The 14496-nt window shown below is 41.9% G+C and overlaps 1 protein-coding gene across 2 annotated transcripts in view; it reads left to right on the top strand.

Moving 5' to 3' along the window:
* The window catches only part of Spock1 (SPARC (osteonectin), cwcv and kazal like domains proteoglycan 1), a 493476-nt gene that overhangs the window by 347506 nt on the left and 131474 nt on the right, over positions 1-14496 (top strand). For both annotated transcript variants that reach the window (XM_010614107.2, XM_010614106.2), the window contains one exon: positions 7410-7536. In XM_010614107.2, the coding sequence (XP_010612409.1) occupies positions 7410-7536 (127 nt within the window). The remainder of the gene's footprint in view (positions 1-7409; positions 7537-14496) is intronic.

Raw genomic sequence — 14496 nt, 5'->3', positions numbered from 1 at the left:
ATCTATATATCTATATATCTATATATCTATATATCTATATATATCTATATATATATATATATATTTGGTTTCAAGTCTAAGGAAACCTTGATCGAGTAAAGTCCAGAAATGTGTGAACCACCAGAGAGTTGGGTTGTGATCAGGCAAGTTCCTTTTTTTAATTAATAGCCCATTGATCACACCGTTTGCTCCTGGCTCTCTTAAATCTCAAATGTTTTGAGGGATTCTTATATTCAACAGCAAATTTCTTGGTATATAGAGATTTTCTTGGAAAAATTAGTAAGTCTTTAGTGGGTCTTTGGTTTCTAGAAGTATAAATAAGAACAGAGACAGTAAGTTAGCACTTCTAAATAAATTTGGCTTTTTAGTAATTAAATATTATGGTTAACACTAATCATTAAATTTAATGTGTATTATAAGAAATACATTTAATGCAGTGTTATCTTTGAATTATTTACTCAATTTCTGGTACATGGTAGGCATTAATAAGTGTGTGTTGAATAGTAAAGATTGTCTCCAGATTCTTAACCATGTTCAGAATGTATATACCTGCGGTTTTGATAATTTTGTGTAAATAGTCTTCCTATATGATTGTGAAAGTTTAATTAAAATAGGGTAGAGAGCCCACCCTTTGTTTTCCACAGAAATCTTGGAAGGATTTCTAAAGAAACAGGGCAAGTAAATATGGGTTCAGCAATATATATATTTTAAATTCTGAAAATACTTGACTCTTAGATTTTGAACAAATTATATTAGCAATAAAGTGGTTCTAAGAGAATCAAACAGTAGAAAGACATAGAGTCACAAAACATAGGCTATATATTACATCCTTAATCTTAACTCTCCTGCCTCATCGAAGGTGTGTTACTTATTATATTATTTTTATGCTGTTTATGCATCTTTAGGCCATTTTTAGTTTGTTTCTATGAGTACATACAATGGGTTTTAGGGTAATTGAATCTTCAATTCTGTAGAGTGCACTCCCCACCCCACCTTCCGGCCATTCTGCAGCCCAAGTGAAGGGCAGGTTATGAAGTCCCAGGTTGATCCAGAGTCTAGAGGTTGATGTTCAGGTATCATCAGAGAATTGCTGGTGCTTTTGGAATTGTATGTACTTGAAGCACCTATCATTTTGCTTTCCCTGATTCTACTGTGAGACTTCTAAAGTACGTACTTTGCTTACGAGTTTGAAGTTCCTTTAGGAACCAGGCTCAGGGCTGGTTGGGAAGCATGTCCATGGGCCAATGACTCTTCACTTTCTCCTTGGACTTGTGCCTCATTTCTATCACGTTCAAGCCTTGGCTGAGATGTACTGTGATCTCCACCCTCCTTATCTATATCAATCATAATGGGGTAAAGCCACACAGGGCTCTGGCTTTCCTGTGGTTGAGCTATCACTTTGAGTCAGTGAATATCCTCCGTCCTAGTGCTTGGCGCTCACATTATAGTGTGAAATCCTCCCAACAGCCCAAGTCTGCCCAACAAGTTTCCTCAGCTCCTTCCTACAACAGCTTTCCATGCTCTGCTATAACTTGTCTCCCTGTTGGGGCCACTGGAGGATTAAATGATAGTTTCCTATACAAGGCTTAAAACAATTCCTGGAGCATTATAAGGCGCTAATCCCATGTCATATTAGACATGGTAGATGGAATAGTGATTGTATCAGCTCAACATGCCGAGTCTTCAGTAAATGTTTAGCTGCTGTTGTCACTAATACATATTTGTCCTTTTAAATAGGGAGCTTCTGTGAACAGCGTGTCTTTTGTACCATTTAGTGCCTGGTGGCACTTGGGATACTATCTGGCAGGTAGTAATTATTCTCTTTCTACAGTTATCTTTGCCTCGTTAAGAAAATTGGACTCCCTTTGGACAGAAACTCATGTCTGGGACCTTATGCATTTAAAAATGAAGCATACTTTTGGGCCCACGCAAGCCAGGATAGAGGATCAGTCATGTGGAAGCTTCTTTCATCAGCATAGCTTTTGTAAATGGCACAGGCCATTATGCTCTTCCTGTGTAATTTTATGACAGTATAATGAATGAAATAACCCTAACAACAGAGGAATTATAGCACCATTTTACATGACAGATTATTTCAATGGTTAACATATTTTTTCATTTCAATTAACATTCATTACTTTGTCTTTGGTTCAAAATAACCACCATGTCAACTATCTGAGTATCTTCCATCTCTGCTTTAGAAGCAATTAGTTTTGATTTTGCAAACAAATTCAATTTTACTTTTGAATGGGCAGTTTGCTATTAACATGAAAATACAATGCATGCAATCTTTTTATGCCAACAAACAAATACTGTCATCACTGAGAAAGGATTGTTCTTTGATTGATTTTTCCACACCTCTGAGCTGACAGGTCCATCTTAGAGATCTGAACAGAGAACTAAGGCAGGACAGAAAGGAAGTTCTGGTGACCAGATGGTTATGGGTACCTGTTTTTCCACCTGTAAGATGGGAGCAGTAATGGCATCTGCTCTCATGTGTGAGGAATAGGGAGACACATTTAGGGTGTCTAGACTGGTAATAGTAGTTACAAAGAGCAAGTGCTACACTGCTATTATTCATTATCTGGAGTTTCTTTACTCCCTTGCCAGCTGTTCATGTGCAGAATAAAGCAGTTCTATCTGAAGTCAAGTAAGCCTGGCAAAATGCACAGTGTACAGAACAGGATGAATGGACCCTTTTCAATTACTGACAGAGTCAACAATTCTAATACATGTATTTTTAGCAGCCATCTATTCCTACTCCCCCTGTCATCATTAAAATAATTTTGACACACATTGTTGAATTTCATTCAGCAGGATCGTGTCCAGAAATCTATTCTTGCACATGCATTTGCTACTGAAAAATTATCTACCACCTCCCTCCTTCTTGTAGCTGCCCTTTAGGAGCACCCAGTAGATTGAGAAAGATAGACATACTATAGTATTTGTCACCACTGGATCAGAACAAGTGTAATGTTGGAACAAACACTGTCATAGTTAACTTGACCTAGGTTGAGGGTCACAGGGCCGGGAAAGATTTTACCTACGGCAATGGATTCCAAAGTTGAACAAAGGGCAGACATTTACTGTGCAGGCAGAATGCAATTGCTAAGTCCTTTAGACATTTGCATGGCACATAGAAGAGACATATAAGCCCAAGATGCGGCTGCCTGGAGATAGAATCAGTAGGACTGAATGATGGGGAAAGTGGTAAGAAGGAAGAAGGAAGTGTCCAAAGGTGAATCCCCATCTTCTATTGGAATAATAGTAACCATTAAATGTACGATTGAGTGAAATCAAGCCTCTTGCTTGGCGATCAGTCGAAGAACCTGCCCCAGCTAGAAGTGAATATAGAGCAGTGACGGAGAGCTGCCTGATTGCCTGTGGAGGGCCCCAGGCAGCTGTTGCAGCTGGCCTTGCTGAAGGGAGGATAGATGGGAGAGATTTAGGGGGGGAATTGAAATGTGTCAGGAGGAGGAAAATGCCACCTGATGGCAGAGAGGCCCAGAGGTCCTTTCTGTGCTCTGGAAAACAATTGAAGGTGGCTGGAATCAAAATTGGTGGCCGTGCTCAATGTGCATGCAAACACGTGTCAGGGAGGGGGGCAGAGCAGACAGTGAGCCTGTGAAGGTAGGCTAGGGCACACTACACTCTAAAACTCAGAGCTTACACTAATACCCTGGAAAGTCAGGTGAAGATGGAGGTTTTAACCACGGGAGTCGCATGATCCGATTTGTTCTTAACAATCATCTTTCTCTTTCGGAATCATAAATGCTGGGAATTTTGGTGGACTTTAGAAAAAGACTGAGCATAAGAAGTTTAGCAAATTGGAGTAGAAATGCTGGGAATGTCCCAGGTGTCTGTCTTCTCTCCACCTGGGTGGCTGTGGTAAGCTGTAAGGAGGGAAGCTGTCACTATGGCATTGGGCAGGCTGAGATAGGGTCAAGGTATAGTGGCCAGGGGGAAGGCTGATGGGACTGGCCTTCAGACTAAAGTGTGGCATCGCCTCAGCTGATGAATGTTTGTGATGCTGGGCATAACAATCCCATCAAGACACCTCACTTTCACTTTTCGTGAATGAAAGCATTGAAATATTTGAGTCAGAATTCTTAGTTCCTTGCCTTAATTTAGTTGGTTACTTTTAATGCTTTGTGCAGGATTATGGGGATTGAAATATATGCACAATAGCCAGGCCAGTTATGCCTCCTTGAACCGCATACACTCAGACATAACCTTGTTCATTTGGCCTCTGCACAGAGATCATAGGCTTGGGAGACCGTCTACACTAAGGTCCTACCTAGTAGAGGTAAAAAAAAAAATGCCTAGATTTGCCAAATCTGTGAGATACATTTGTTTCTTTAGAACTGGGAAACTTGGAATGGATTAGCTGCTGTACCAAAAATCCTCTCACGGCACTCCAGGAAAGATCAAAGGTCCACCTGACATTAGGTATGCTGAAATTGTTCCTCTGCATGTAGAGAGAAGGAGGGACAATGTTTCAGAGGGTCTCCACAAAATTAAATCCTCATAATGAAATTACAGATCCCAAAATAGGAGAGTAAAGTAATTCTGAATCAGTACAGTGCATTCTAGGATGAAAAAGCGTAAGTGCCATATGTCTCTGTGACACCACAGGTCACTTTTCATGTTTGTCTCTAATTATTCATAGAATAAAGTTGCTGGACTATGTTAGTTTTAAGATGTTCTGTGGTTGTGATATTCTGTGATTTTATGATTAGCTGCCAAGTAATGACTGTAGCAGTAAGAATATGGCAATATTCCTACCCAGCAGGCATATATTGAGTATAAAGGAGACTGGTATCCTCATTTCCATGACTTCTGTTAATGAATTTCATTTTAAAGATGAAGTCCAGATAGAGATGACTTTTTATTACCTGGTGAGTGATAGCTTGTTCCATCTTTTCCTCAAAGCTTCTGGTTCAGTGGTCACTTCTCCCTCCCCTACTGAGCTGAGCTCCCTTAAGCCTTTTTTCTTTGAGCATCTCTGTATGTGGTTGTCATTGTTTCAGCTGAGCTGCTGCTCTTGGGACTTGATAGCCCTTTCTGCAAAGTTCTAACAAGAATCACTTCAGCTGTCTTGGGACTGACCCGGGAGAATGGCTGTCCAATGCCGGAACGTCTTCCTGCATTTGCTGTTTCATTATCAGAGTCAGAAGTCTGCTGCGTGAATGATGATAAATGTGTGGTGCTTTGTTGAAGGGATCAAGTGCTCTCAGATTAACCCCATGCTGACTGCCTGTTTCTGTCCTGTGAAGTCCCACCCACCATTCCTTGCAGGTTGTCCAAGGCAAACCCTGAAAATGTAAAGCGTGTATAGTGAAGGATATAGGAGACCTCAAGTCCAAGTTATATATAAATGTAAATGGTAGATTAAAAAAAAAACTGTAGACAGAGAGAAAAGACCAAGGTGGGTAGCTGCTCTGGAAGCAGGGGCACATCTAAGTATTTTTTGTTTTGTTTTGTTTTGTTTTTGGTACCAGGGATCAAACTCGGATCCTTGGTCTGGCGAAGCAGGTGCTGGCACCACTGAGCTAAATCCCCAGCCCTCCTCTAAGTATTTTTATGCTAGTATGCTAGGTTGGACTGAGAGGCAAGGAAAAAAGATTCACCTTTGGTCGCTCTCAACTTCTGTGAATGCCACCAAGGCCTGAGTCAGATCTATTGCTTCGGCCAAGGCGCTGCTCTTTGAGCTTCACTTCCCCCTTTTAGTAAAACAAGAAAGTTGAACGAGGTGATCTCAGAGGACTCTTATGGGACTTTCTTCTCTGGCTTTTTGCTCAGATAGGCTCAGCTCTAGGGACTCTCCAGCTTGTATCTTTGATGGCCTTAAGGTCTGTGCTGTGGGTATATGCTGATCCTATTTTATGGCCCCTCAGATGTAGTTCTCCAAGCACACTATTCTTCTCTTAGCCCTTTCCTCAAATTGCTGGGGTAGATTTGAAGTAGGATAATGACCAATTTAGTTCCCAAATTAGTGGGTACTCTTTGCTTATTCCTCTTTCTTTCTTGCTCACTTCCCTTTGTTTGGAAAAGGGTAGGTTACCTCAGACCCTAAACTGAATTCATGAGGGACTGGAGAATCATTCCTTGCCTAGTAGGAAAGATATCCCCCTTCTCACTGCATAGATTCCTTGGGGAAATTAGATGCCCTTCCAAACCTGAGGAATGATCACATTTCTATGGTAATGATAATTTCAATTCTCTGTACCTTCATGCATTGGAACAAACAACAATCATAATAGACACAATCATTATACTTTCTGTTTTTCAGGCTCTATACTGAGTTTTTCTGTATGTGACTATCAGTTTATTTACTCTTTACAATATACACTTGACGTAGATTCTATTTCACCTCATTTACATATGAGTAAACTGAGATTTACAGGTTTAAATATTTTGCCAAGGTCACACCATAAGCAAGTAGTGGAGCTGAGTCTGAACTTATGTTTTTTAATTTAAGAGCCCAAAATGCTAACCACATGCAGGACCATCAGTGCAGAACACTCCAAGGGCACCATAATTGCTTGATTGATGAGCAGTCCAGCAGTGCTTGTCTTCCACACAGAATTTAGCCCTTGGCCATGAGTGTCCCACCAAGCAGTTTTCTAGGACAGTTTTCTGAGACAGCCCCAGCTAAGGGAGAAAGGGTGGCAGTAACTATAGGTCCTTATCTGAGTGGTTTATGATACAGAGACGGGCTTTCTTCTGTGGACATATGCCATCCTAATAGTGCCATTTATCATTATGACAAAGGTTAGAATGGGGAAAAGCACAAGCTGGGATGAAAAAATAAAATTTTGATTATATTAAAAGTTGGAGGTGACATCATCTCTGAACCTCCGTTGAATGGCAAATTGGAAGCTTGCCTGAAATAGATTAAAAATATATCTAGAGATCATTTTCTGCAGTTGTGATAACGTCTTTAGGTGGTCTTTGGAGATGCATTTCTGTCTAAAGACAGAACAGAGTAGGCTGTGTTTCGCCCATATGGAAGGATGTCCATTAGTGTTGGGAGAGTTTAAGGCTCTGAGAATTGTTCTGGGCACCTATGACTACCACACTTGTTTTGTGTGTGATTAAAGCCACACTTAATGTTTTTAAAAATGTGTTGTGAATGTCTTTTCACATCAGTCATGTTTTCAACATTTTAATGGCCATGCTGTTTCCTTGGTCCATCTGATGATTGGTAGAATCTAGGCTTTGGGGACAAAATCTTCCATCCTTGTTTGTAAGCTGGAATAAGTAAGAGTGCTGGTCAGGATCCCTCATGACTTTCCTGCCCATCCAAGAAGTTCTTCATTTATTTGCTTTGTATTCTGGTAACCTAGAAGAAATACAATGGGGACCAGAGCTTCAACTAATTTATCCCCTCTTTATCTCATCTTCAGGCAAAAGAAGGGGAATATAGTGCACAAGCACTGGGTTGGACCTTCGAATTTGGTCAAGTGCAAGCCATGCCCCACAGCACAGTCAGCCATGGTCTGCGGCTCTGATGGTCACACCTACACATCCAAGGTTGGTCTCTACTGTTATCTTTTTTGTCATCAAAAGTACTCCAGGTCTGCTTGCTGAGTCTCTGTGCAAAATCAGGAGCCTGGGTTCTTAAGGGCCTTGCCCTTAAGAAGCTGCACGTGAGCAGACTGAGATAATCTCTGGACAACAAGTCATAACGCAAGATAAATATGTTATGTTCCATGTAACTGGACTGGTGGAGAGTGAAAGGGACAGGCTGGCTCTGCCAGTGGCATGTCATACTGAAAGGGGTCTAGTGGAGCCCTGAGAAGGTGGGTTGTGTGTTTCTCGAGAGACACAGGTCACATAGATCAGCCACAAGGAGCAACCCAGGAAGGGGTCTGAGCGTGCTGCTTTGCAAACAGCACTGTGAAAGGAAGGAGTTCAATGCCAGCCTACATTGGACCTACACTTACGAACATCTAGGATGTATCTGGTACTTCAGGGGCCTGGTAAAGTACTGTGTCTTTCTCATGAGGGCTCCAGGGGTCGCAGTGTAGAGGGGCAGAGGTAAATGTGGCGACAGGTTATTTTAGCTTGGATCAAAGCAAGACAGACGAAGAGGTTCATACGAAAACAGCCAGGGTGAAGCTGGCCTGTATATTCTAACTGGGGGTGTGAAGAAATGCTCTACGAGTGATTCATCTGAGATCTAACAGTAAGATTTACGGTCAGGGGGCCGGGATCGTGGAAGACAGAGGTGAAAATTTATTCTTGGAACTTCAGGCATTATTCTTGGGATAAGTTTGTTGATCTGCATTTGAGAATGGGTACCTTTCATTGGGATAATGAAGTAAGAAAGTGAAACCATAGACTCAGGAAGTTTTCTTAATTCATTCTCTTGTCTTACAAATACTAACACTCCCTTCAGGTCTGGCCCTATGCTGGGAATGAAAGAGCTGGTGTGCAGGTCCCTCTCTCCAGAGCTTTCATCTGCCTTCTGCTGTTTCTATTAAAGCTTCCGCTTGCACAGTGGAATCTCTGGCTATCTAGTTGCCCTGAAGAACACCCTGGTTGCCTCTGGCCACATGGCCTTATGCCTTTCAGCCTGTTCTGACTGGGTCCTCTTTTCCTCTGTCCTGCTGCCTAGAGGGTTGGCAGCTTCTCTTCTCAGTGACCCCCGCTGATCCTCACAACACAGAGATTCCTCAGACCTGGGAGAGCCCTTACCTCCTGCTTTCCCAAGAGGCTTGTTCAAATTATTTTGAAGATGTAGCCACTTTCCTTGCTGATTTTAGGACGTACTGGTCATTCATAGATAGATAGGACAAAAATATATATATACAATTTCTTTTTTTCTTTTTTTTTACTTAGCTTTATTCTCCAAGATATTCCATATTTTTTACCAAAGGGAAATATATCTCACAAAACATATACCTGAGTCTGGCTTATACTCAGTCCCATGTAAATGCTTCAGGACCTCAGTTTCATTACCATTACATGATCAGTTCCCTTATTTATTCAATAGATATTGTTTGAGCCCTTCCTGTTTGCCTGACACAGACCTAGGTGCTAGAGAAACTTATGCTAATAAATTTGGAATAAATCTTACACTAATAAGTTTGGAAATCTTGGAAATAAGCCTGTTTGCCCACCAACAGATAAATAGATAAATTGTGGTATTTATACATGGTGGAGTACTACTCTGCCATAAAGAAGGATAAACTCGAGTCAGTTGTAGGTAAATGAATGCAGATTGAGACCACAGTGTTAATGAAATAAGTCAGACACACAAGTTTAAATATCACATTGTTTCTCTTGTGTGAGAAACCCAAAGGGTAAATAAGTTATCAAATGGAGGACATAGCCAGGTGTGGTAGTGGACGCCTATAATCTCAGCACTCGGGAGGCTGAGGCAGGAGGATCACTGTGAGTTCAAGACCAGCCTGCTACATAGAGTGGAGGACATAGCCAGGTGTGGTAGTGGACGCCTATAATCTCAGCACTCGGGAGGCTGAGGGGGGAGGATCACTGTGAGTTCAAGACCAGCCTGGGCTACATAGTGAGTTCCAGGGCAGTCTCAACTACATAGTGAGACCCTGTCTCAAAAACCAACAAAACAAAACTAAACAAAAGGAGGACAGTTATCGAGACATAGAAAAAATATGTGCAAACAGGAAGGGGAACAAAGGAGATGGAGGGAGACAGGAAGGAATGGAAGAGGGATTTAAAAAAAGAATGGAAAGGAAAAATTGGAAACCAAGTTTGTAAATGAGTAGAGAAAGAACACCTGAGAGGACAGGAGGGGAATGGGGAAACAAAAACAATGAAGATGTATTATGCAAATTCCCTATGATGAATGTGATCATTTTGTATGGCAAAATATACTAGTAAATTTTTTAAAAAACTGAAAAAAAAATGTTAGACTAAAATGGGTGGCTTTTGTTCATGGCCAGAGTCAGTAATCCTTCCCTCTCCATGTGTGCACCTGCCTTGAAAGCTAGAGCTCCTCTGCCCAAGATCACAGCCTGGCTGGTAGACCTAACCCATCTCGTCTCACCTCAACCTTCTCTTCCCTCTCCTCTTCCCCTCCATGACTTCTGATGGACTCAGAGTTTGAGACTGCTTGCAGTACTGGGACTTGCTTCTGGTACCTTAAGCACATCTGGAATAATGGGTTTATGAGATGCTGATGTGCCATTTTTATCCATCACTCCCAGAGTCAGATGGAGTCATCATTATTTTTCATCAGGACCTAGATCAGTGATAGTGAACCTTTTTGAGACTGAGTGCCCAAGCTACAACCCAAAACCCACTTGTTTATTACAAAGTGCCAACACTACAAGTAAATCTGGGTACTGCAGTTTTGGTTTAGAAAGATGACTGTTACCTGATACTCAGCTGCTGGGCAAAGTCGGCTTGTGTGCTGACAGAGAGGGCTCTATGTCCCTGCTGTGACATACCTGACATAGGTTCACCACCCCTGACCAGGCGCCAGGTGAGCAGACAGTTGCCTGAGGGTCCTGTTAAAATACAAGGCTGTATAGCACATCTCGAGTAGGCTTGAGATTCTGCTTTTCTAATGGGTTCTCAGGTGATAGATGCTGGATCCCCAAAATGGATCCCTAATAACTCTTCCTATCTCTGTCTTCCCTCTCCTGACCTCTGTCCATTTCCATATAACAGAAGAGGGGAAACATTTATATTTCTTCCTTGCTGCAGTGCTCAGAGAGCTTTTCTCTTGCCATGAGAACTAAGCTCAGACACTTTATTATAACTAACAAAGCGCCTCACCCTATTCCAGCATCACTCCCAAGAAGAATATTTCACCCACTTCTAGTTTCTTGATGTATCATGAAAAACTGGGGAGAGGGAGAATGATGAATAAGACAGAAAACATTGCTGCTCATTTGAGTGTCACAGTCTTATAGGGAACACAAAATTAAACAAGGAACTGTATTGATCAGCTTTCTCATCACTGAGATACACGGCACTCATAATTTGAAGAAGAAAAGATCTAATTTGTTCACCATCTAACTCCATGACTGGCTGGGTTCACGGCAGAGTCGTCATGGTGGAGAGTATGACAGAGCAAAACTTCTTAGTCCTTGGAAACCAGAGACTAGAACAAGAGAGAGAGAGCAGAAGGGGCAAAGGACCAGACAGACCTCAAGGCCGTGCTGCCATGACCCATCCAGGTGCACCTTGGAGTGTGATCCACCAATCCCTTAGGCTGGGTTCCAAAACCTTCCATAACCACCACTGTAACCCAGAAAATAAATATGTACTTTCAAGTTTTACTAAGTCTAACAAAGCTGGGGCGGCGGGGAGTCTTTCTTTTGTAGGTGGTAGGGAGGGAGAGTCTCTCTGGGGTGTTTTTAAACTGAGATAGAGTAGAATGTTCCAGATAGAGAACACAATGTACCAGGGCAGTAAGGCAGCAAGGTGTGTTTGCTGAACTTAGAGAATACCTCTGTGGCTCTAATGGTGAGGGGAAAGGCATATGGAATGAGGGGAGGAGGGAAGATGTTGAAAATGGTCTAAGAGGGGATATTTAGTGAGCTAAAATGTAGGAGATGGTACATCAATTCCAGGCTGTGGCATACTAAGTATTGCAGTTGCCTGAAGAGTGTAAAATCCTGAAAGCAGAGACAATGCCTATCATGACCACCACCAAGTGGGTAGTGGCTGCTCAGTGAGTAGCACTGCCCCAAGAGGAGCCAACAAGGGCCCCAGAATAAGGAATGGGGAGGTTCCAGGCTGTGTCACCCACCCTGGACTTGAGTGAACAGAGTTTGCAGAGCTTAGTGATGAGAATGTAAGCCATCCCCATCCTGGAATCAGTTGTCTAACAAACCACATAGCCTGGGACTGTGGTGGAGAGTTAGTTAGTGGTTCCTTAAAATGCTTTTTTCTTTGTGAAGATTCAGTTTGTGCTTTTCAGATTATTTCCTCCAGCTGTGGAGTGAGCCATCTGATCCTCAAACCTGAATTTGGAGATGAGCCAGGAGATAGAGTGAAGGATCAGGACTATTTGAATGAGTGGCATATTGCTCTTCAAATCACGGCTGAATCTTGGCCTCTTGCCGTTATCTCTTATTCACGGAAGCAGTTTAAAACTCCAGTTCCTCATGACTCCTCCATTTCAAGGGGCATTCATCGCCTGTCCAATGTGGTATCTTGAAATGTCTGTTGGCCAGGGATTATCTCTGGGAATTTTTATTGGCCAAGGGCCCCCGCAGTCTGGGTTGGGGAAATGGCTTGTGTGTGTGTGTGTGTGTGTGTGTGTGTCCGTGTGTCCGTGCGCATGTGCACAGGAAGTTTATTTTATTTCTTCCATGTGCTTGGTTTAACGGGCAGGATAAGAATTCAAAAGACCCTTTTGCAATGACTGTTGATTCTTCACAAAAGTGGCCTTTCTATACAGCATTGGGCGGAGCCCTCAAAGCTTTTCCCCAAAAGAACCATGCTATGCCAGTAGTGTCTTTCAGTTACAGTACCAGCTTGTCTGATGTGTATTTCTCAGACCTACTCAGGTCTTTTTTGAGTACACATAAAGAGACATAAAGCTACCACATCAGAAATTGTGGTATCCTACTCCCACTCTTCATATGTAATGTTTTAAGAAGTTTTCTGATGCTGGAACAAAATACCTGAGATGCTCAAGAAGTTATAAGGAGGAAAGGTTTATTTTGGCTTAAGGTTTCAATACATTATTTCTTTGACCTGTTGCTTTGGGCCTATTGTGACAGTGTAGATCATAGTAGGAACTCAAATGCAAAGGATATCTTTTAACTTCATGGCATGTAGGAAACAGAGTGAAAGGAAGGGGCTGGGGTTTCAGTAACCACTCCAAGGGTGTGCTTCCAATGACCTAACTTCCTCACACTGGACCCCACCTCTTAAAACACCCATTGTGCCAATAGTGTGAGCTGTGCACAAAGTCTTCATCACACCAGCCTTTGGAGGACCTTCAAGATCCAAACCACAGTATGTAGTAAACAGAGGTCCAATGGGACAAGTCCACAGTAGTGTTAGAGACCTGCGGTCTTTTGTCCAGATGCCTGTAACCTACCCACTTCTATTGAAGTTAAAGCCAAAAAAAAAAAAAAAAAAAAGTTTGGAGGAAAAGTATTGCAATCAGAAATGATTTTAGCATTAATGTCCCAGTGATGTGTCTTTTGCGCTCCCTTTCTGAACATAGCAGATCAAATACGAGCAGACAGAACTACTGTATGCTGGTTGCTCAGGATCTCTGAAACAGAGCCTCATTCTAATCTCTTGTTGCACTCACTGAGGCTTCCTTCCACGTGGCATGTTTCAGTCTCAGTTTAACTACTGAGCTGCTTTAGTTACTGTATCTAAATGCATACTGTATCTAATGCATGATCACTTGATTATTGACATTCAAAAGGAACTTTTTGCATTACAGACACAGTATTAGAGACACTAGCAGATGCTCAGTTAATCGGTGTGTATGGGTTAAATGATAATGAGCAACTAGTCCCTTCAAGTTGTGTCTTTATTTGATCATTGGTGTTAGGAAACATATCAGACTGTGATGCATGTGTAAACAGAGGTGATTTAAATTATTAAGTCAGATTCATAAAAATTAATGTTGGCAAATACATATTGTACCTCATCACATCACTTTCAAGGAAGACTACACCCCATAGCGAATAATCACAGCTATTTAGATGAATCACTTGTCCTTCAAGATGGGCCTTAAGGCTGTGGGTTTGTTAGGGCCAGAAGGAAAGAGTCTGCACATCAGTCTGTCCTTAATGCTGGTCTCTACCCCAGCCTCCTCAGATAAGCGTGTTGGGCCTGAGTAGTCCTAGGCTTCAAAACAGGGGCTGCAATTAGGAGTCTTGGTCCACAGCCGACCTTTTTCAGTGTCTCACCAGAATCACCACTCAGTGCTCTGTGACTCCTGTAGAAGCAAAGATAAAGCATACAGGAACACACAGTCTTGATATGAGAGATGTGTAGGCTGTTATATGACAATAGATGTTTATTCAGATTATATTGAGGAGATCTCATAAGAGATAAAAAGCAGAAATGCAGAATTGGAATTGACACACTGAAAGCCAATGCTGCAGCTCACTGTAGATTGTGAGGTAGACTTGGAACCTAGACTTGGCTTTCACCCCAAGTCATTTACCTCAGTTATTTCTTGACTTCCCTTCATATCACATTCTTTCAGCCAGAAAAACCAACATAGCGCAGAAATTTTTAAAATACTCATTGAGTTCTTTCTTATTCTCTACCACTCATTGTGCCAAATACTAGGGATATAGTAAAAGACAAAATAAACAAAGTCCCAGCTTTCATGGAACTTGTAAAGAAGGTAGAGATATTGGAAAACAACCCATTTTCATTATAGTAGGTGCTATGGTTTTCGAGTGGTTTGTCTCCCAAGAATCCTGTGTTGGAGACTCAGTTGCCTATTTACGGGTATTGAATTGGTGGAACCTTAAGAGTGGGGACTCACACAAGATAAGGTCACTGGGGGCACTGACC

The sequence above is a fragment of the Fukomys damarensis genome, unplaced genomic scaffold (genome assembly GCF_012274545.1).
Source record: "Fukomys damarensis isolate Sample0158 unplaced genomic scaffold, DMR_v1.0_HiC HiC_scaffold_9, whole genome shotgun sequence".
In the NCBI taxonomy this organism is placed as follows: Eukaryota; Metazoa; Chordata; class Mammalia; order Rodentia; family Bathyergidae; genus Fukomys; species Fukomys damarensis.
Note: the sequence above shows the minus strand (reverse complement) of the source record. Positions and strands in the feature narration are given on the sequence as shown.